The 24,005-nt window shown below is 37.7% G+C and overlaps 2 protein-coding genes across 15 annotated transcripts in view; one reads left to right on the top strand and one right to left on the bottom strand.

Annotated features, from left to right (window-relative positions):
• The window catches only part of STS (steroid sulfatase), a 105,097-nt gene extending 89,198 nt beyond the window's left edge, over positions 1-15,899 (bottom strand). For 5 of the 14 annotated variants that reach the window (XM_071747625.1, XM_071747606.1, XM_071747655.1 and 2 more), the window contains exons 1-3: positions 15,550-15,898; positions 14,453-14,584; positions 5,374-5,549 (exon numbers count right to left, since the gene is read on the bottom strand). The gene's annotated coding sequence lies outside the window, so the exon portion shown is untranslated. Of the gene's footprint in view, positions 1-5,373; positions 5,550-6,637; positions 7,018-14,452; positions 14,585-15,408; positions 15,503-15,549 lie in introns of those variants that run through there. The other 9 variants (XM_071747711.1, XM_071747700.1, XM_071747645.1 and 6 more) reach the window with 5 other exon arrangements.
• The window catches only part of PUDP (pseudouridine 5'-phosphatase), a 64,853-nt gene continuing 56,304 nt past the window's right edge, over positions 15,457-24,005 (top strand). Inside the window, exon 1 of the mRNA XM_071747734.1 lies at positions 15,457-15,580. Within this exon, the coding sequence (XP_071603835.1) occupies positions 15,505-15,580 (76 nt within the window). The 5' untranslated portion in view covers positions 15,457-15,504. The remainder of the gene's footprint in view (positions 15,581-24,005) is intronic.

Genomic DNA, 24,005 nt, shown 5'->3' with positions numbered 1-24,005 from the left:
AGTTTCCATTCATATTCAATGTAATCATCCACAAAATATTTAAAAAAGGAAAAAAAAATCCTAATTACACATAACATTGGACTATGACAACAAACTCCACCAATACTTTGCTTTCACAGCAATAGTGGACAGATCTGAAGATTGGTAACTAAGTGCTGCTGTAACTCTTTGGAGAGATAGTATGACAAATGGCCAGCCACTGTAGACTGGATTTTATTTTAATTCATTTGAAAGCAGTTTATAAGCTTTTTTGACTAAAACCAGAATTTTTAAATTCCTGTCAGAGGGAAACATAAAACCTAAAAGAACTAAAAAACCCAACCAAGCTCAATACCTAAAATCCCCCATCTCTGTCCCCTGAGTTCCTCATGGGGATCTGTAATTCTGTCAAGATCAAAGCTTTGGACTTAATAACATAGTATTATTACATTTACTTCTATTCTATTTTTTCTATTCTATTTACTACTTTTCTAGTGGTTTACCAGAGAAATTGTTCTGAAATAACCAGGTAATTTTTCTTTGCTACAAGAAGATAGTAAGTAGCACACCAATAAAATGATCCAGCATGTTATATTATTTCCAAAAAAATGTTCCTTTCAAGGAAGAGTGAGGTTGTATTTGCATTCATTTGTTTTCAAAGTGTGGGATTATTTTGAAAACAGGTCTAATGCTATTTATTCTTCACTTATGATAAAACTCAAAGATTCCAAATAGAGCTGATGGTTTCAGATAGAAAAGCTGAGAAAAGGCTGCATGCAGGCAATATTAATTTTATCCCTTTAAAAGTTAAATATCTAGATGGCCCATAACAACTAAGACCTTACAATGCAAGCCAATCTATCTGAATTTATTCATCTTAAAGTTTGCATTTAGCCTGAGCTAATTATCTAGGCTTCCTCTCTAATTAATAGGAAGAGACAGGGACATTAAGAGGACGATCCATCTCTTTTTAAGATTGGTCTAATGAAAAGTTGGAAGTGATGCTCATGATCTTTTTTTTTTTCTTTTCTTTTTTTTGTGCAAACTAGAAAGAGAACTTTTAGAACATTTAGTTTAGACAAGACGTACACAAAAGAAATAAAGCTACATGAAATAGATCTCACTTTGACAGCAGCTTGCCTGTCTGTGCTCAGCACAAAATATGATAAAACAACTTCGTAATAAATAAACACTACATTTTTCAAATAGTAAAAGGTGCTCCACCAAGCTTACTGGTGTAACAGTGTCTTACTCTGTGAGTAATTCCACAGAAATAATGACAACTAAGGACAGCTCTTCATGAGTTTTAATTGCAAAATTTTGCTCCAAAGGATGCACAAGTATTTTTCCTTTCTAGACTGTGTGGCAATCTAATGAATATTCTATATTAAATATTTCATTCTTTCATTACCCTCAAAAAAATTATATTTAATACAAGAGTGATTACATCCACCAGCAAGGATTATTTTATAGAAATATTGCTAATTCTCTGATTGAAGGCAGCTACAGCCAACCCTGTATTCAGGTTACAATGACAAGTGTGATCAGACAAATAAATTTTATCTCTGACAGAGTTCTGACACAGTGGAAATTACATTCCTCACTGTTACTCAAGCCAGATGCTATTTCAGAAAGCCATTGTCAGAGGTGAGTAACCAACAGACTGAAGGCTCAGACTGTGTTTCACAGCCTGCTCCTTGCTGCCCTTTTGCTCAAGGGCCACACACAGAGCAACCCAACCTGCCTGAGTGGACAGTCATTACTAGCTCCTATTACCTTCTTTCATGAGATCTTTGGCACAGCAGGAGAAACACTTTAGCTCCCAACATATGGCAAGAAAGTCTGCTACTATGCATAGGCACTGTCCAGTGATTCACATGCACAGGGTACATATTGGTCTTGTCACTGGAATGCACCTCAAGCTCAAGTAACACCCACATTCCTCTGAGCCTCATTACACCATGGCCACTCCTTCATTCTCCTCATGGGACTGGGACAGAGAGAAGAGAGAGTAATGTACTTACCATATGATATAGTCTGGTATATTTTATAATATACCATATGTTACTCAATCATTTGATGGAGAAAGGGGTACTGCCAGCAGCCCTCTCGATTGTCCACAAGGAGCTGTGCAATCTATCCCATTGCAAAGACTGAGAATGGCTATAGTAGAAAGTACATAAACTAACAGAGAAAATGATTGTGTCTAGACTATTACTTATGTTCAACCTTTGTTTTCTTTCCCAGAAACACTACTAGAAAGAACACATAGTTTAAAAAGTTCTCAAGCATAAGAAAAAAAACATGTCTCCCAGCTAAGATGGACACAGCTAAGACTATCAGATAAGGCAGTGGCTCCTTGAGGATTTAAAAAAGAGAAAAAAATACTGGGGGGGGAGGGACACGGAGACAAGGGTGGTGGAGGACGGGTAGAGAGAAGGAGGAGGAAACAAGGCCAGAGTAGTCAGAGGTGCCCAAAGAGACTTCATCCCACACCAGTGGACAGAAAAAACAGTGAGGAACAAGGAGTGGCAGAGGGAAGTGGCTAAGCAATGACTTGGTTCTCCTGAGCTACCCATTGCCTCACTGAAGGGACTGAGTGAAGGTGCCTATGCTGAAGACATGAAGTAGAAATTTGGAAGGTGGAGGAGAGGAATCTTAAGCTGTGCTGGGGACAATATGAGGAAAGATGTTTTTCCTGCATGTTTAAATGTTTATGCTGTTTTGCTGTTTCCCTACACTCCAACCAGTAATTAAATATTTAAATTAATTTAAATTAGCCAGGTCATTTTACAGCACTTGGGAAGTGACTTTCCTGCCTTTATTTCAACCCATGACTTCTCATCCAGCTTCTTATTTTTTCCCAAATGCAGTGGGAAGAGGAGGGAAGGAAATGAGGCAGTGGCTGTGTGGGTGCTTGGCTTTTAGCCAAAGCCAACCTGCTGCACTTAAAATGAAAAGGGATGATTGGATCCAATAGCAAATTACTTTCATTGATTACCATTAGCCAAAGGTTTCTTTGCTGTGATCCGATCTATCCAGGTTCTTAATGTGAGCCTACTACCATGGATAGAAATGGAACAGCTTTTTAAATGAAAAATAATTCAATTGGAGGTCAGCTGACTTATGGTGTTGGTGAAAGCAGGAGGCTCAGAAGACACAAAATAGCTTCTCCTTCTACTTCATTTGCACAAGCATGAGTGATTTAAAATAAATAACTGTAGCTGCTTATTGAAGACCAAATTTATTCTCTATAGTTTCTAAAAAAAAAAGAATTTTTTTTTTTGTTACTTCTGTCACACAGCGAATATTCAGGGAATGGTATGTCCTCACTGGGAAGATAGTCATGAATATGTTTCATGGAAGAAAGTTTAGAATTATTTTTTTGAAACATTTCTATGGGGGAAAAAAATCTATTTTTAAAATGTCATAGTTGAAAAATAAGATTGTTCTCTTTTAATTTTACACCAAGAAACAGACTGTTTAGCATTTACAAGGTGAAACCAAGCCACTTGTGTTGTTCTTTTGGGCAGGGAAATATTTTTACTACATTATTTTTATTTTACTACATTATTATTATTTTACTACATTATTTTACTACATTATTTTGGACAGGGTTACAAGAGTACTCCTCAAATCTCCCATTTTTTAATACCTAATAGTAAGCTATTCTCTAACCAGCTCTAATGCAGAAATACTTCACTAGCATTATTCATGGTAAAAACTAAAAGTACAAAATGGCTTTAAAATCAGTTGTTGCAGAGCTGACTTGGAAACAAATGTCATGGATCATGAAATAAAGAGATCTTATAAAGCAGAAAAATATTTACCCTGGAAAGAACAATTGTACAGCTAGTAAAAGAAGAGTTATGAGTTTCATAGTGGTTATATAGCTGTCTGACTACAAACTACATATATCAGAATCTTTTAAAAAATGTGCAGGACAAAAGGCAAAGAAATTTACAAAACAGGGCATAAAATTTAGCCAGTTTTATCCCAATTCCAAAATGTATGCATTTCAGTAAGCATGCAAAAGAATAGCTGACTTACTCCTCCATCAAGAAAACAAAACAAAACAGAACATACTGAATATATTTAGCTTGGAGAAATATATGACAGACAGAATTTAAACATCATAGGATTAGGCAACAATCAAAATTAAATTCTTATAATGAAGGGTATTTAAAACAGAAAATAAGCCTAAGACCAAAAATATATGCCTACAGTACAGGAAGGGACTAAGTGGGCCTGACAGAAAAAAAGTATCTCAAGCTAACAATGTAGAAATGCACATATTGTATTACAGCAACACAGGAAAACCAGCAATTTAAGCCACAAGGTACCCAGGTTCCTTCTGCACTGTGAGAGAAGAAAACTCCTTCTCTTTTTCTCCCCTTCCTTTTCTTTTATTTAGTTCATACTCTTTCTTTCACAGGGACTTGTAAATTCTAACTGTTAAATCAGAACACCATCCCTTTGCATGAAGGAGTAAAGAGGCAAAATCTCAACTCAAAATGAATGCAACTTATAATTAGCTCAAGACTATTGTAACTCACTCGATTTTCACCTTATTTTGCATGACATTTCAAGAGCATAAGTAAATGTAAAAAGTATGTTTTCCATTTTCCTGTAGTACACATTTTCTTGTCGTACATCAGTATTAATTTCTTTTTTAGCATTTGAACAGTTTCTCTGCTATAGCTCCACAGGTCTCATTATCTTCTGGCCTGGACTGGAGAGTGATGCAACTATGTTTGGAATTAATAATATGCCTTTTCAATCAAATAAAAATGTCTTTAAAAAATGGCATTGTTCTGTACTCTGTGCCATAACACATTATTATGTTTTTAAAGTATGGATTCTGCATATCAGCGAAAAAAAATTTCACTTCTTCTATTCAACATGAGCTTCTCAGAACTAACACTTTAGTGCTGCTATTAGACAAGTGCTATAATAGACAAAATATTTAGTTGTCTATTACAATAACTTATATAAACTAGAGACATGATTTTTCTTGCATAGTTAAGCAACTTTTGTAAATGACTCAACCATGTCACCAGCTTCTGATTTTCTTCACCACAGTTGCCAGTTCTGTCAGAAAGTAGCCATACAGTTTATTAACTCTTTGGCTTCGAATTAAATAAATTTTTTAATACTAGGGATTCCTGCACGTTCAGGGGAAAAGATGTCTGTTTGTGCCCTGTACTTTAAGATTTCCGTATAAGTATACCTGATCAACTGATTCTTTATCATGGTAGAAAAAAAAAAGAAAAGACCATTTTTACACCATTACCTTTTAACTTAAAACTTCTGTCCAGGTCCTTAATAGGTACTGCTGTTTTCAGTACCATTCTACCATTACTACTCTTGATATTGATGCATTTCTCTGCTTACCTTCCTCACGACTCCTCTCCCCACGACACACGCTCCTCTGCTAGCAAGTAGCATTCAATGCTCCCTATTGGTGACTGTGGCTCTCCTGGCACCAAAATAGCCTCAGCTGCCCATCTGACAGACATTTAACACCTAGATACAGGTCTTCATTTAGCAAAATCCACCTGGAGAGAACCCTGAGGCCAGAAGCAAATATATGGTTGTGAGAAAACAGGTTGTATGGAATCCATATTATTAGCAAGTCATTACAAAATTGCATAGCAAGTAGTATTTGTGGTCAGATTTTGCTCAGCACTTGTTTTGGCTTCTCCTCTGTCACCTTCCTTCTTTTTGTCTCAGAGTGGTTGTCCAGCCGCAGTCTTTCTGTATAATCCTGGCAGATACAACTATCCAGAAGTGATTATTTTTTTCCATATCTTTTAGTTTTCTCTGTTATTACTTCCCATCCCATCTCAGTGATTGCTCTTACAGACACAGTCCTCTCAGTAGCTTTGTTTGCCCCCCATTAGCAGGTTGGATGTGTAAAAGAAAATTAAGGGATTTGATTTATTAAATATTCCTTAAAAAGTTACAGTTAATTTTGTAGACTTCCACCTTTGAATCAAACAGATTTTGTCACACATTACATACACTGCATACAAACCAGAATCACTTCAAAACTACAATCTTATTTTAGAACCTAGCTTCTTCTAAAACTATTTAACAATTTATTTCCATTTAATTCTTGAAACAGGTCTGTAATCAAAATTACATAAACTTTCAACATTACTTTTTAAACAACCATAGCTTAAGTGGTAAGAGAAAAAGCACCATTGCACAGCTGAAAAATGTTCTATTTCACAAACATCCTGCTTTTGGTTTTGTTCAAAATGTTTTCATATTCAAGTAAAACTTAGACACTTTTTAACCTGTTGCAGGCAGCAACTGTTCTGCTTCATTTCAATATTTGTAATAGGTGCATTTTGTTACAAAATAATTTGCCACTAGAGTTGACAGTATCTTACAAACACGAACAATGTTAGCATCAGTTTCTTCTTCTTTCTTACCTAATACACATTGCATTACGTTAATTAGAAAAAGACAACACTGTATCTATTAATACTTCTCATAATCACTGATTTCCGACCATGAAAAATTTGCTTTGATCTGTGAAAGAATATGAAGTCCAACGACATATAACCACAGTATTTACAATTAAAAATTACAAAATTAAATTAAAACTAGAAATAAGTGACAGACTTTGGAACAGGAGGGGCATTTTTACCTTGCAGCAGGGAATTGTTTCAGTTTCTGCCTCTAGCTTTCAAACCAGAGAGCTGTGCATTTATTAGCAGGAAATGGGTACAAAGTCCAATCACAGGTGAACTGAAACAGAACTGGAGGGGCAGAAAGAAGGGCAACACTGAAACAACTTCTTGTTACACAACACCATCAGTATTTCTTGATAAAACACTACTTTGCTTGTGGGAAACAATTTCAACATGCTCTTGCAGAATACCTACATAGCACCTTCTGAGAAACTGCATTAAAACACCTTTTTCAAGCACCTCAGTTTATGAATTTTTCACAGGGAAACTTGTGAGAGATGTATATGACAACCAATGCCAATGAAACTTAACAGAATCAAAATCTTATACTTGTAAATATAAAATGTTTTTTTTTTTTTTCCTTAAATAAAATACTGAAACTAATGATAACTGGGAGGAATAAAACTGAACCAATGTGTTTAAACTTGTCTAAATGCAAAGTTTCAATCACGTTTTTCTGTGGTTCAGCTTGTTCAGAGCTTTTCTTGTGTGTTTTTCCTCCCTCTACATTAAAATAACATTGTACTGTAATAACTTTGAAACAACTTCAAATTGCTAGTCTTTTCTGTCTCGTAGTCAAATAGGAGATACTAGCTCCTACCTTAAACCTCTGAATCACTCTATATCTGTTGCCTTAGAGTTGTTGGAAAAAATTAACAAGTGAAAATAATTTTTTAAAAAAACCCTTGCCAATCTCCTTGTATGTTAGAAGTTACTGACAAAAAAAAAAAAAATAAAATCTTCTATATAGACACAAGAAGCAGTATGAGAGATGCAACTGATGAGATGCAACACCCATTGGCAAAACACAAAAATATTTGTACTTCATCAAGTCTCTTATGTATATACACTACAGCTTTTCAGAAATGCTTAATAATAACTATTTACTAACAAAAATTTTATTTAAACAAATTATTATTAGGCAATATTAATTAAAAAAAAAAACAACTTGTAATCATGTAAAGGAGAAGAAATTAGTGACAAACCAAGAATATGTATGAAAAAAATAGATGGATTGAATGAAGAGTTGTCTGTGCCAGTTATTGTGACAATTCAAGGCATTTCATATGGAAAATCAAAATGTAGAGTAAAAAGATCTATTCATTCAAACCAAAACAGTATGAAAAAAATTATAATGAGTTAATGAATGAAAAAAAACCAAACAACAACCCTCCCCTCTCCTGTACAAATCTGCAAACTGAATGAAGACTGAATTGAGGGGTTTTCTTTGTTTGGGTTCCTCCTCCATGCTTGATTAGAAATCACTAAAGGATGCTAAAGTGACAATGAGTCAATGGCTTGAAAGCATAAGCAAGGACCGAAAACTGAAGAGGTAAGAGGGAGGCTGCATTAAGGCTATGGAAAATAGGGTACTACATTACCCCGTACTGTATTCTCCCATGATATGGAACAGAGTTATGTTGTTTAATAGAATACATTACCTACTTTGACCACATACCTGCTTTTGTGGATTGGTGGGTTTTTTCCAACATGGATGTAAATACAGAATCTAACATTGTTTTTTCTTTCTCACTTTGCTAGAAACATTGGTTTTAAGTTACTTTGGTCTCTGGACACCAAGTGGGAGATAGCATCTACTCATTTATGTATAAATATTCATATGTAAAATAGAAGTCAATTCACTGAACTGGTAAAGGAAATAATTTTTAAACAGTGTTTGGGAAGTAAAGGAAATAGAAGGATGCATGATCAGGATTTGTTTAATATGGTGGAAGGGCAGAAGTTCTGATTACTAAACAATACTTGTCTAAGCTTTTTAGGAAGGACAGGAAAGAGCCTGTCATATTAATGACCAGCTGGAGTCCACGGAGCTTTGCCTGGGGATGGATGAGGAGCTTATCTGTCAGCACTAAAGGGAAGTCAGGGGTAGGTGACAGCTGTGGAGTCTGCTATGGGACACTTGGCAGGGATGACTGAGTAGATGAGGTCCCCTACAGGCAGGTAGAAGCAGCCTCCCATTCACAGACCTTGCTCCTTGCTTGAGGAGGACTTGGAGGCATTGACTGATGAGAAGTTTAACATGAGCAGACAACGTGCACTTGCAGCACAGAAAGCCAACTGTATTCTGGACTACATCAAAAGAATAGTGGTCAGCAGATCAAGGGAGGTGATTCTCCCTCTCTACTCAACTCTGGTGAGACCTCACCTGGAGTTCTGTGCCCAGTTCTGGAGCCCCCAGAAGGACATAGAGCTCTTGGAGTTAGTCCAGAGGAGGGCCACAAAGATGATCCAAAGGCCGGAACACCTCTCCAATGAAGACAGGCAGAGAAAGTTGCAGTTGTTCAGCCTGGGAGAAGACCCAGAAAGATCTTACAGTGGCTTTACAGTGGCTTTTTAGAGATTTTATAGTGGCTTTTACCTGAAAGGGATATACAAGAAAGCTGGAGACAGACCTTCATAAGGACATGTAGTGATAGGACAAAGGGCTTTTAACTGGAAGGGGATAGATTAGGTTAGACAGTACTAAGAAATTCTTCACTATGACAGGTAGTGAGACACTGGAACAGGTTTCTCAGGGAGCTTGTTGATGCCCTCTCCCTGGAAGCTTTCAAGGCCAGAACGTTCAGAGCTTTGAGGAACCTATCTAGTGGTGGTGTCCCTGCCCATGCAGGGAGACTGGAACTAGAATATCTTTAAATTCCCTTCCAACCAAAACCATTCTATGATTCTATGATGAATCTTTCAGTGTCACTGTTAGTAATCATTCCCCTTGTAGAAGCCAAGGTGAAATGCTTGAGATACACTTATTAGATGGAGCTAGCTAGCCTAGGGAAAAAAACATCAGTGTCTTGCTGACTTGACAGCACTAGAATTACAATGCTTTACAATTACAATTCTAGGTATCCCTAATACCTGACTGTATTAGTATTTCCAAGTGGTTATTTCTTGCTTTACAAATGTTTAATGAAAACAAGAATCCGTTATTGATCTTCTGCCAAGAAAATTTTATATCAAAGTATAAAACAAAATTAAGACCTACTTGTTTTCTCATATATTTTATTATAACACATTTAACTTAATTCCTCAAGGTATATAAACACATGCTTAACTTAAAGTAGGTGGACCACTTATATATGGGAAAAAATGGAATAACTTGGTTGAGAGGTACACTAACACCTGCAACCAAGGAAAAGTCCTAACTCCCCTAGTTAAGAACAAGCCGTGTATCTAATACACCTCAGCTGCAATAGGGATTCAAGAAGAAGGTGACTGTGCTTAGTATTCTCCTCTCCCCTCTTCTCTTCTCTCCTGTCTCCTCTTCCCTTTCCCCCCTCTTCTCTCCTCTCCCCTCTTCTCTTCTCTCCCCTCCCCTCCCCTTCATACATGCTTTGTATGTTCCAGCACAGTGTTATGACTTCTCTGGCTTCTCTAGACACTCAGACTGACAGAATGACTGGAAAACCAGAAAGGCTGTGGTGTTGTACAAGAACAGGCCTCCAGCAGTCCCCCTGCACTACCTAGGCTGATAGTATGTTTTGGGACATTCTGGGACAGTTGTCAACAAGCCCAGGCACCTCTGCTGAGGTCTTCTGGGTAGATGCTTAACTGAAAGGGCAGAATTTTTGAGCTTCACTGAACTCTCCACATTGCTGCATGCTGAATGGGGAACACACATAAAACCTGAATTTGGAGCATTACAGATCACTGGCTTAGACCTTGTGACCCTGAGAATCACAATATCTTCTTTCTCTTTTACACCTGAAAATATAATTACTGCAGCCTTTGAAGAGGTTGAATTTAGGAAGTCAAGACTGAAAGGAATCACTGGAAGGGTGACTGCATTCAGTTCCACCTTTATTGTTGCAACCAAGTGATTGATGTTCTTGCTCAGGGAGGCTGACAGAAAATGTATTCCACATGGCACTAGAAATACAGATTCTTTTCCTATAATCTCTAACAATCAAACTGTACTAAAATGAAAAAATGTAGCCATGAAATTCATATGCAGACAAGAAACCCAAGAGAATAACCATTATCTTAAGCTCCTGCAACAATGGCAAGTCAGATAAATAAAGCTGCAAATGATCCTACAATGGAATCCCATATCACACGGAAAAAAAAAAAAAAGATACACTTCAGATCTTACCCTGGGATGTGATCACTTCTGCCCTAAGCTTTCTGAAAATTTAAGGCTAAGAGGAACCCACCCATTAGGCACATCAGAATTTCAACTACAATGACACTGCTAATCACCTAAAAACTTTGCCTACAGCCAATATTTTGTTGGAAGACCAAAACTGATGTCAAAAAGCTAGTTCACAAGCCACAGAGAAAGTGATTTTCAGACTTTAATGGAAACAAAAAAGGTCCTGAAGCATGGCATTAAGGCTTCATTTCCCAGCTTCAGAAACTGTCTGTTCTGTTGAACAATCCCATCAATAAATACAGCAATTGACATCTAAAAATATCTAAGATCCCTTGTTCCCTCCAGTGTGCTTGGTTGGCTTTTCTAGAATTTCACCCCTCATTGCTGCCTAAGAACCTTTTCATAGAGCCTCATCTGAATTTATAGATGACCAACATATATCTTCTTCACTTTATTCTCCCAAAGCACAGCACATCATCTTTCTTGCCTTTGTGACTATCCCGCTTGTAATTGGTGGCAAATATAAAAATCCAGAAAATGGATGGCTCTTCTCCCCCTACTTGCTTGGCTGCAAAAAGGCTCATATAGTTTATTAAAGAGGATATACTCCTTTTTGACTTATGTAATTAGTAAAACATGACTTAGATGTATGGCATCATTTAATTGCCTTAAGATACATGCTCATCTTCCTTTTTGCAACATGAACAGAAAGAAAACAAAACAAGTATCACTTAATTTATATTCTTACAGTGGAAAGCTATTGTATGCAGCACTAGGAGGGGTTTCATTTTCTGAGGGCTTATAGGCTCAACTTTAGCAACTGTTGTGAATCTCAGCTGATACACGAATTAAATTATATTTAACTCTTAATCTTTAAAAGTAATTTGTTACTAATAGTGGGTTTAACAGTAAATTGTTGTGAAAGCTTCTACAATTACTAGACTTATTCAAGTCTTCGTATTTAGAAAAAAATTATTTACTGAAAGGGCTGCCAGTGACTGAAACAGGCTGGCCAGGGAAGTGGATGAGTTACTCCCTGAAGGTATTGAAAAGACCTGAAGTTGTGGTGCTTAGGACAAGGTTCAGAGATGGACCTGGCAGTTTGCTAGGTTACAGGTTAGTTGGGCTTGATAATCTTAAAGGTCTTTCCCAATCAAAACAATTCTATGGTTCTGTTTTAATACTCAAATCAAAATGAATTATCTTTTTATCCTCTTTGCCAAGGCACCTGCAGAGCAAGAAAAACCGTATGTCATTTCTAAGTGAAACACATGATGTTGCATGATGCAACTATCAGTTGTATTAAAATATAAGTGAATCCATGTTTTGAGAAAACTATGAAGTAGTAAAATAAGAAACTTCAATTTCTGAGCCAAGTGTATTACCTAAGAAAACACCTAGGAATATTCTGAAGCTTGCACTCCATAGGAACTTAGTAATGTAAGTTTCAGTGATGTGGAAAACGCTATAGTTCCAAGGTAAAGAAAACACAAACATACAAAGTAGGTAAAACACTATGTTGCATACTTAACCCCGTGGATAGGCAACTGAGGATTTTCACCTTATTTCACAAGCAAGAACTATAAAAAAATAGACATGTTATTTAGACATGTTATTACAAAGCCAGAGAAAACAGACTTTTTTTGGGGTAAGAAGGGATGTCTATCTTTAGGCAGCTAAATTATAGTCATTCAAAAACCTGGCCATCTAGCATATATATGTACCATGTAACACCAAAAAATTTACAACTCAAGAAGAATTCATCTACTCTGGCATATGCCCAGATAGCAAGTTAAACTAATTTTAAAATGTAAATTAATTTAACCTTGTTCTTCAGACTTTGCAGGATTCTCTACTTGCATGATTACATCTTAGTAACCCAAGTTCACCCTTCTCAATATGCATACATCAGGTTCATAGGAATATAATTCACTATTGGTTTCCATGGTTAATGTGTCTCTACTAAAGTGTGCTTCCCACAAATTCAGAGTTCATTTTAATAAAATCCTCATCACTTTAAAAAGGCTTACATTAATTTAAAAAGTAGCAAAAAAACATACAAAAAAAATCAACTGCACAATTCTCAATCTCAACTTTTCACTCCTTCTTAAAAAAAAAAAGAAACACAAATACTAGTCCTGAGACCTTTGAGACAAATATTTAAGACTCCTCCGGTAAAACTTAGATCAGCATTTTCACTTACATGCACATCTAGAAAACTATGGTCCACAATGAATTAAAAGTTCTGCTTAGACTTCCATCCTATCTCACTCTCTTAGTAAGATCTTCCTTTGTAGGAATGCAGCTTTGAAGAATCGAGTAAGCTAACATTACATTTATTATCACAGATGAGCCAGAGTAAAGCAAAACAAATTGAGGTCATCAGCTAGTAATCTGACTATTTTGAAGGTAACCTGACTATCTTGAAATGTGCACAGTAAGATTTGTAACATAAACCACTTGGCCCTAAAGAGGTCCATCCTGTCTATTACACTTTAATTTTGTGGGCTTTTTTCATAAAGGTTGTCTTCAGGATCTACTTCCACGTCAAATACTCTTAAGTTTTGCATAAGCCTTCTGTTTTCTGATATGAACTGGTGGTTTGCACATTAAAAATAGTAAATAACTCCCCTTTTGAGGAGTGTAGAGGCGGTGGGTCTTTTATCAAAATACTTACACTTTTCTTAATTGGAACAATGACTGGAGGTACCTTACTGATGTAGCTTTTTCTTGGTAAGAACCTATTATGCCAGCAAATACAAGGTTTGGGGTTTTTTAAGAATATTTGATAAGTGGATCAATCCATCTCAAGTACAGTTGCCATAACAGCCCCTTTTGAAATTTTTGGCACAACAGCATACAGTCTTACACCAGAAACACATTCTTTCTTATGGAATCAGAATAGTACCATTTTAAGTATTGAAACTACTATAATGATTTTTAAAATCCTTTTAACAGAATAACGGTTTTGGACATTTAAGACTGGACCTTTCTACTGATTTTAGCTATGTCCCCACTTAAGATTAACTACTAAGGAACCTAATGCATTTGCTGTTCAAAAACAGTTGGAGCATTGGCTTACTGCAGTGTTTACTGCACAAAGAAAACAGCTGCAGGCATTCTTAACTATGATATTGTAAGACTTTTACAGCACTGTGCACAGTGTTTTTCCTAGCCTCAGAGGAAGGCCTAAGCAGCATTATTAAACACAACCATTACAAAATGAGTCAAGCTTAGGAAAAAAAATAAACAAAAAAGCAAATACCAAACAAATATAAAAACCTAGAAAGTCAACCCCAAACTCAAAAAACTTTGCTTGAAAATCGTTTTATTATTAAAAAGGTCAAGGATCTTTTGTCTTCTTATGTTCAAGATAGGAGGACATATCACAACTTTTGTGTTTATGGTATTTGTCACAAATGTAAGGTGAGGGGCTTTTTAAGGGGCTTTGGGGTAGACAAGATATGTGAGTGGCTGCAAATCCAAACATGATTGTATGACACCTAGATTAGGGTATTAAAAACCACCACTAACTTGCTAAAATGGTGAAGTATGGCAGGTTCAATCAAAGACACTGCAATGAATTCAATTCATGAAATGCATTCATAAAAATTAATTACAGAGAAAAGAGACAGGACTTCCCTTAGGCAAATCCACAACTAACCATTGTCTTCACATAGGACTGCAAAGTAGTACAAATCTTCCAAGCCAGCATGTCAACTTGGGAACCTGACACAGCTCTTTTCTACTTTTGCAACTGTTATTTCAATGATCTTGATGCCCAGCGTTGAGTTACCTGCATGAAAAAATACAAAAGAGGGAAGACAGATGAGGAAAGTTACCTCTTTCACAGCTGCCCAGGAAACATCGGATGATGGCCCCACGCAGCAAAACTTTGCTTTATCTCGCCCACACTGGCTATCCCTATCCCTATCACTATCCCTATCACTATCCCTGGGGGTTGTGAGTACCGTAGCGGATGCAGGAGAGAGATTTGAAACATTTGGAGTTGTATTCCCCGGTTGAGAAGCCTGGGAACCACCGTGGTAGTCACCTCCCAACTTTTGTATAGTTAGACTTCCAGCTCTGGAGGGTTATTCTGAAAATCCTTGAACTTGAGAACTTATTGGATGTTTCAGAAAACGAAACAACACCCAAACCAGCACATAATTAACTATTCTCTCATTCTGCAGTCCTTAAGAGACAAGCTTACACAAGCTTTTACTTTTTCTTCACAGTTCTACATAAAGCAAAAGGATGCAAATAATGTGCCTCAAATTATGATCCAGAGGTACTGTTATCCTTGGAAATTCCTGCAGAGGCATAAAAAAAGGAAAAAAAAAAAAAAAAAAAAAAAAAAAAAAAAAAAAAAAAGTTTTGCACGGAACAGCTGTCTAAAAAGACAAGCGGCGAGCAGCTCCCCAGTCTCTCCCGTAAGCGGGACCGAGCAAGACTTAAGAAGAAAAGTCCTCCACCAGAACTGACCCACCAAGAGAGACAAGATTTGCTTTAAAACCACCAATCAACAAAAAAACCACCACAAAACAAACATAAGAACAGCCGCTGGCAACAGCCACACGACTCCAGCCCCCCCCCGCACCCGACCTGGCCCGGCCTTACCCCGCGGCAGCACCGCTCCCCTTGGCTCCTGCCGCCCCGGCGGTTCGCGCTTGCGCCGCCGCTGCCAAGCGGGCTCCCGGCTGCCCCGGCCTCGCCATGTCTGCTCCTTCCTCCTCCGCCGCGCTGCGGCCGGTCACTCACCTGATCTTTGACATGGACGGGCTCCTACTGGGTGTGTAATCTTCGCCCCTCTCCCCTGCCGCAGCCAGCCCGGATCCGCGCTGCCCGGTCCCACTGTGCAGTGAGGACCGGACCGACCCGGCCCCTCCCGGCCTGCCCACCGGGCGGCGGGGGTCTGTAGCTGGCGGCGGGCAGCCGCTTCGACACGCCGCCCCTCCGCTGAGGCGCCTGCCGGGGCCGGGGAGAGCGGGTCAGGCCGGTCTGCCCCCCCTGGGTGCTCCTTCGGGGCCTCTTCCCTCTAGGCAGGCAGCTATGGTGCCTGGGGCGGTGTGCTGGAAACCCGGCTAAAGGGATTTAAAACAGGAAACGATTTATTTCCTTCTTCCCCGCCCCCCCCCCCCGTGGCTTGCAGTAGGTGAGCAAATTTCGCCTGAATGAGATCTGAGGCTGGGACTAAAAAGGGCGCTTAGCCTTAAGCGGTGGAGAGCTGAATGAGGCTAGGGAGGCTGTAGGGAAGGAGGAGAGGGTAGACTGAGGTTAAAAAAACCACGGAAAGCGGGTATGGAGAGGGGCTTTGCAGTTTACGGGGCCGCAGCACTGCCCCGGCGTTTGCGGGGTGGGTGGGTGGGTGGGTTGGGGGGCGGCCGAGCACGGCCGGTCCCTATCTCTACCCTTACCCCTCGCTCCTTGCCCCTTACCCGTTGCCCTGTACCCCTTGCCCCTTACCCCTTGCCCCTTACCCCTTGCCCCTTACCCCTTGCCCCTTACCCCTTGCCCCTTACCCCTTGCCCCTTACCCTTGCCTCTTACCCCTATCACCCCTACCCCTGCCCCTACCCTGGGGGTTGTGTGTATGATGGCAGGTGCAGGAGAGAGATTTGAAACATTTAGAGTTGTATGAAGAAGTCTGGCTGAGAAGTCTAGGTACTACTGTGGTAGTCACCTCTCAACTTTTCTATTAGTAGACTTCCAGCTCTGGAGGGTTATTCTGAAAGCTGTCACCTCCAGTAATACAGAGAAGTTGGTGCTGGAAGAGTAGGTATGACTACAGGAATATTCAGGTCTGCTTTAAACACCGCGCTCAGACAGGGCCTTCTGCTGCGTGTCTCCTGTAGAGTAAAGGAATAGTTTTTTAATGTGAGTTGGTCTTTGAAATAATCCACGTGGATTATTGCACAGGAAGAGGCTTTGCCTGTGGGTGAACACTTGAGTTGTGTGCCTTCCTTCTGCAAAACTCTAGTTGCAGTTTCCGGAAAGACTTCGGTGAAGTTTAATGAGTTACTCTGCTTCCAAGAAGTGTGTACTTGTCGTGTCTTCACGCCTGTAACAGACAAAGGCAATTCAGTTATCGTGGTGTAAAGGAAAAATGGCTTTACTCACATGAAATTCAGAGCCTTTAGTTTGTGTTTATTTCATCTGCACTCGGAATTCCTCTGCAGAACATTTATTATTTCAGTGCCATTTCCAGTTTCATCAGGGCTCAAATAGCCTGGGCTTATATTGTTTGTATTTGGTTTTGTTTTATTAAGTCCAGAACCAGTTATTTTAATTTTTTTCTTATTTAGAAGTTTCAGTAAAACTATTTTAGTTAATACTGCTTTCTAGCAGAATTTGAAAATCTGCTTCACGCAGAATTCTCACATGACCAGGACAGTCCAGATAAGCAGTATAAATACTTATGCACTGTGATATGGATATGTAAGATCTCTCTGTCAGATTTAGGTGAATTTATTATGCACAAGTGTTTACAGGCCAGGTACTTTAGCTTTGGCCAATGTTTCAGGAACTAAAGACATGCTATTCTGCCTACATTTAGAAAATGCTTTTCTGTAGCATTCCACACAGGCAAAAGCAATACAAATTGAGGTTCTGAGATATGCTCTGAAGTTCATACAGTGAAGAAGCTCTAAAAGTATTCTAGCTTATGAACTGTACCTCATACTGAGAAAGTAATTATAAAGGATCCATAATTCTTGGACCTACATTTGCCAGGATTGAGACACTCAAAGTATAAACCCACTGCTTGCTGTTACTAAATTTATCAGTTGTTATATACAGCTCCACAGAAATATTTTGTTCCTTTCTGGATTTGGATGAAATAGCAGATATAAATTTTGTCATTTTGTGAGCTTATCTATAAAATAAACTTATATGAAAAGTTTATGCATGCTGGTATAATTTATTTTTCTCCCTATATATAAGGCATCCTTTTCTCTGATAAATGTTTTTGTGTTGTTTCCATCCCTGTAGTTACTATTATGCTACAACATGAATGTGATTTCTTCTACTAAAAAAAATGCATAGAAAGGCCATGTTGCATTTCAGTAAGCTTTCAGAGAGCTATAATTGTGTATAAAGTTGAACTGAAAATAGTCTTTAGTGTTTACCAGTACAGAGGGATAAAAGGGATGCGATTTTCATACTGTACACGTCCTTTCAGAGGGCTTGTACAATATTTCGTTTGCTAAATACTTTGAGTTCATTAACAGCTTTAATGTAATTTCTGGTGAACCTGATGAGCTGTGACCATTAGGAGGCAAAGTTGTAGTCAATAGACTCCTTGGACTTGCCCAAGATTCCTAAATGAAGAAATTTAGAATACTTTTGTAGAAGGCATGAAATAAGGGGCACACAGGCTAGATGCCTTCTTGCCCAACCTGTCTACTGTAAATCTTCTGAATGACACAAACAGTTATATTGATCTAAACCTACTTTTGATTGGAAGATTTCTGATAAGGTATACATGATAAAATTATGAGTGTAAAATCACTAAATGAAGTCTAAGGAGCTCCCAGGTTTTTGACTTTGGAAAACATCCAAGTGTTTCCCATATACTTCAGTGGCTGAGGCTAGGCTATCTGAAAGTGTTGCAGAGACTAATCTGTGACTTTCACTCTCCTCACCTGTTTAACATAATTGAGACTGATTAAGTCGTCCTTGAGTCCAACCTTGATATATCACTTTGCTTTCAATAGTGAAGTTCTTGCCCCTGAATTGCCAGTGGAAGTATTTTATCCCTTTCATTTGGAATCCTTCTGTATCATTATTTGAAGTGTTACCTAACACCCTTTTTTTGCAGCACTTCTAATCAAAGCAGCTCACTGTTCCCCAGGGTTTTTCTCCTTTTGGATTACCTTCTTTCCCTTTGAGCTGTTGTTCCAGTTGCCAAGAAATTAGAACACTGGAAAGTAATGCTCTCACTTAGTGAGTAAAATATGTGAACACTATCTCTAGACAGCTTGTTACTTAATAAGTAAAACTAATTGAAGAAGTTTTTTATAGGTAACCCCAGCTGTAGTAGGAAAAACAGTCTTTGTGCTAGTGAACTGCAGTTACATCCTGCTTTATTACACATTCACAAAAAGATTAGTTAACATAGTTCATAATTTGTGCTCATTTAACTGTGTAGTATAAGCCAGAGGAAAAGGAATAACTACGTTTAATTTTTTTGTGTCCTGCTGTAATGTTTTTAATATTTTTTTAACCCCAACACTTTTGTAGTGTTAAACTTCTACTTGCTTTCCTTCAGCAAATCTTAATGATAAATGCTCGTAACTTGTAGATTGTTTTTTCTTAAAATGCTTCAGTCTTTTCTTACAGACAACTAGTGTTCTAATTGCTAGTATGTTATGTAATATAATTAAACTATTTTACTTTTGTGTGCACTTATGCAACACACACAACACAGGGTTAGCTGAAAAAAAGAAAAGAATAAAAGAAAAAAGGCCAGAACAGATGCTAGAGATCTTTGATACCTAAATAAATACTTCTGTTATAGTTGTAGTGTTTAATATCTGATCCTGGCATTTTAGTGTATTCTGAAACCATACCAAACCAATTCTAAAGATATAGAAGGAAAAATCTATTGAATTTGTACAAAATACACAACCAGAGCAGTGCCCCCTAGGATCTAACTTCTCAGTTTACTGCATAGATTGTATTTTGAGCTGTTACAAGTACTTTTATTGTGTGACTGTAGCCAATAGCTACCCCAGCACCAGAACACAGATAGGATTGTGTGTCTGTAGCCTTTGCTGTTCTATGCCTAAATTTGTAGGGGGCTGAAAATACTTTAAATAAGAAATTTAAATTCTCTACAAGCTGCATATATAGCATTAACCTTTCGTGAACTAGGGAAAACTGCTGCAAAGATAAGATGTTTTTTAGTATCATGCTTACAATTTAACTAAACCTCATTTAACATATGGAGAACATGACATGTTAATATAGGAAGTTTAGTAATGTATTCATTTTGGTATAAAATTTTGTTAATTTTGTTACTGACTTTTATGTAAACTACTATCTTTGCCTTTGTCCCTTAGTGCTGTGAAACAGCATCTTTATATAAGTCAGTGTATTCAGTATTCAAGTAGGTCTAAAAGAAAAATGGTTTCTAAAGCAGCTTAGTTTTGCAAGATGCCTTCACCACAAACTGCACAGGTTGTTTTGACCACAGAATGGCAAGAAGTAGTTGAGGCAGCTGGGATCAGAAGTTGCTGCTTTTGCAGCCACTGTCTCCTTTGTGTGTAGAAGACTGCTGGAGTTTTGTTTGCCATTTCTAAGCAATTCATGCATGGCTAGTCATACAGGAAATCTCATTTATAGTATAGAAGAAATTAACTTGCCTTTAAATCCAATACAGTGTTGTGCAGTTCACAAGAGTTTGGGCATGTTTTCTTTCTCCCCAGTGTTACCTACCCATTATCACAAGGTCAGAAGTCAAATGTCCTTTTCCTTTCATTTTGTTGCACATGTTGCCTAGGAGATCACTGTCACAAGAAAACTGGTAAGGGTTCCATGCTGCAGTTGGCTTGTGTGGGTACTGACTTTTATTACATGGTGTGAATAAGAGGTTAAAATAGCTTCCTCTTTCTTCTGCATGAGAGCAAATAGCACCAAGCCAACTAAATATCAGTCTTCTCTAGATTTTCATCTATTATGATTTAAGTGCAGGAATTAATCTTCTTAAACTATATTATACACTAGCAAATTTGTAAACCCATTTACTGCTTCTAGGTAGTGGAAACTTAGTTTCTTGCCATTCTCCATTTCCATCTGATTTGGGGGAACAAAGTAGAACAAAAATACTGTCTTGCCCTATGTTCTGTACTTGTATTTTGTTGCAAAACCAAAGAGATTAAAGATATTATTAGAATAAAATACCCCATAGGTGCTTCATGAGCAAGTTTGAAGATAAGTAAAACAGCTTTTCATTAAGAATTAACTTACCATAAGTAGTATAAATAAGAATTGTCATGTGTTTTAAAGCTAACATTTTAATTGAACAGCAAGGAAAATTTTGGCAAGGTCATAATAAACACACTGACCTGAAGTCTGACTTACAATATTCCCATGAGTGATTTGCACAGTATTAATCCAACTAGTTTCCTGTTGTTTGTGGTTAAAATAATCTGTAATAGGAGTTTAGTTCAGTATCTATACAACAGGGTTTTTTCATTTCTGTAATGGTTACCACATCCCAAAATGCTATGGGCAGCATTAGGAATGATCTTTTTTTCTCTGTGGGGATTTAACAGAGGCATGCTCCCAAGCAGAAAGAGCCATGATTTTAATATTGCACATAAGTTACACACAAATGCAATGTATTAGTTCTTATTTACTTGTATATTTGTTGGACCACACCCAAAGCATTAGTTTTAGAAGTAAAAAAGTGAACAAAACTGCACGCTAAATAAATTAATCCCAAGAGATTTCAGATTAGCACTGTTGATTGTATTGCTTTCATTTTCTGGCTGTTACACACACTCAATTTTATAGAGCGCCTTTAGCAAGTAGAGAGGTATATCTAGAGAATGCTGGGAGTCTTAAGATTCTGTTCAGTGATTTTAAAGATGAACAGAGCAGTCTGGCCATTTATAAAAATTAGTCTCTTTCTGTGGCTAAATGCATATTTTCAAATCTGTTTATAGGTGATAAGGTTTTATATTTGTTGGCTACGTACAGTGTTTTGTGTAAAAAGCTCAAATTTTGCTTTGAATTGAAATAATATGTCATAAGTGGACCAGAATTTCACACAAAGAAAAGGTGCATTGAATTTTTCCATATAATTACACTATTTCCAGCTGCTGCATTCCAATTTTCTTTTTACTTAAGAAGAAAACCAGCATTAACAACCCTGGATTTATTCTGCATACTGGCAGTAGTTACGCTGCATGCCAGCTTGGGCTCAGCTCTGCTGCTCTTGTTCTGAGTAGTTCCACATCATTCACATAGCCTTGTTGAGAGTTGACTAACTGAACTCTTGACAGTGAAATTTTAAAGGACACCCTAATTTGTCTGAGCAGGAAAATTTACCAGCAAAATTCTGCTCTGTGACATTTGCTGGTCTGTTTTCGCTCTGAGATAATCTTATTCTCGTACACTGGCATTTTCACTTCTGATGTTGAGGGAGGAAGGGTGCTGGTTGTTGTTGTTATTTGTAACTGTTTTTTTGTTTCTTTTGTTTGGTTGGGTTTTTATTGGCAGCAGACCTGAATGGTGATGATATTTTTGCCCTGTGATCTTTAAAGACCAGGAGCTTGGTTCACTAACACAAAAGCATTTAAGATAAATATCTTCTCCCTTCAACCTTGATACTTACTGCCTTTATTATGAACACCTGATTTTCTTGTTCATGATGTACAGACTGCTAGTGGTTGTTTTTGCTTCTCTAACATATTTCTGTACCTCTCTGTATTGATCCTTGTTATTTTTACAAGACTGCTTGGGAATATTTAACTGAGATTATTTTTGTATCTGCTAAGGCTTCTGTCAGTGATGCCTAACATTGATTTATCCTTCATCCTCCTTAATAATAATAATGATCAAATCAGTGTTCTGTCCCAAAGTTCATTGAGGTATTGCCAACTTTTATCAAGAATTTTTGTGGTACTTCAGACAGGCAAAAAGCATCCTGTTTTATTTACCTCACTTTTAACTTCCTTTCCTTCAATAACCAGTGAAATTCCTTGCTTGCCTCTTTTGCTTCTTGAAGTATTTTGCTTCTTGAAGGGCTACACACCTATTGGCAGGATCATATGTCTCTGCATATGTTTTCTGTTCTTCTTCAGCTTTTAATGATTTTTGATACCTTGTGTAATAAATACAATTTTCCATAGATATAAACCTTATACTGTAATTTGGAAAAACTTGCATCTAAGTGGACACTGCTCTTTGCAGAGTATGGTTTTGATGTTGTTATATATAATAGATGGCTTCTTTTTAAAACCTATTCTTAGTTTTCTTCTATCTTACCCTGTGGGGTGTAAGAAGTATTTTTTTTTAGTCATCAAGTAAGTCCCACTTCTAGTAGCACTAGAGATGTACTAGTGGGTGTCTGATGAAAGAGGTTTATTCCTAGTTCTTGAAAGCTTTCCTCTGATCACCAGTATGTATCAGCACTCAATATATTTCTTTTTTCCTCAGCTGTTAGCTTTCACCTCTGCTGTGCCTCTGCTTGGTTCTTTGTAGAAGTTTTGTGTACAGTTTGTCTCAGGATAACACAGTGCAACTAAGAGGAAAGCTCTGCTCAGTATTTATCATCCCACTCTTTTTATGTAACATCTGTAGGAATTTACTCATGACCTTTGTCACTGTACAATATATATGGCTTTATACAGTGTCTCATTCTCCCAACTCATTAATAAGTGTTCTGTGACCTGGTCTAATAGTTCTATCAGCCCCTGTGTAACCTTGGCTCTCCTGAGGACAGATTGTGCTAGTCCTTTGCTCCAGTCCTGTGCCTGTGGGTGCTGAACTCATCAGGTTTGCTGCCAAGCAGCTCAGCCCTCTTGTTCACTCTTGTTCACTCCTGGGCATTGATTGTTTGCTGTGCATAAATACTGGTTCACTCAGGTTCTCTTTCACAGTTGTCACCATATACTGCAATTCCTCCTTCATGTTAGGGCATCTTTTTGAGCATTATGTTTTTAAAAATAATGTTCTGCTTTAATTGGTCCATTTGGGTGCAGAGTAAACAGGCACATAGTATGTATTCAGACCAATGGATCCTTATTTAGTTACAGAGCAGTCACCAGAGGAAGTGTCTTTGTTAAATTTGGATATTTTTATGGGGTTTGCGCTGCTACTTTTCATTTGGGAATGGTCCTAGGAAAAAAAAAAAAGGAAAAAATTGCATTTATATGTGTAAAAGAATGGAATGCAAGATAATGTGTTTAAAGGAAAAAATTGGGATTATACTGTATCAGAATGGCTGAGGTTAGTGGGAGAAAGTAGGAGAGGTTACTGGGTTAAGGGTAGAGCATGAGTATACTGAGCCATAATTGCATTTAAATAAATAATTTGATGATAAAGGTTTTTTATGGTTTTGTAGTTTATATACAGAAAGCTCTTTTGACCTGTCTCTTCAGACCAAAAGAGTAGAGCCATGTCTGCCTGGGAAGTGGCATAATCCTGGCTATTGTCATCAGTCTGCTACAAAGACTTTACTGCAAAAAAAACTACACCATGTGAAATGGT

Source organism: Heliangelus exortis, chromosome 1 (assembly GCF_036169615.1).
Source record: "Heliangelus exortis chromosome 1, bHelExo1.hap1, whole genome shotgun sequence".
Taxonomy (NCBI): Eukaryota; Metazoa; Chordata; class Aves; order Apodiformes; family Trochilidae; genus Heliangelus; species Heliangelus exortis.
The sequence above is the reverse complement of the archived record's forward strand: the minus strand, read 5'-3'. Positions and strand labels throughout refer to the sequence as shown.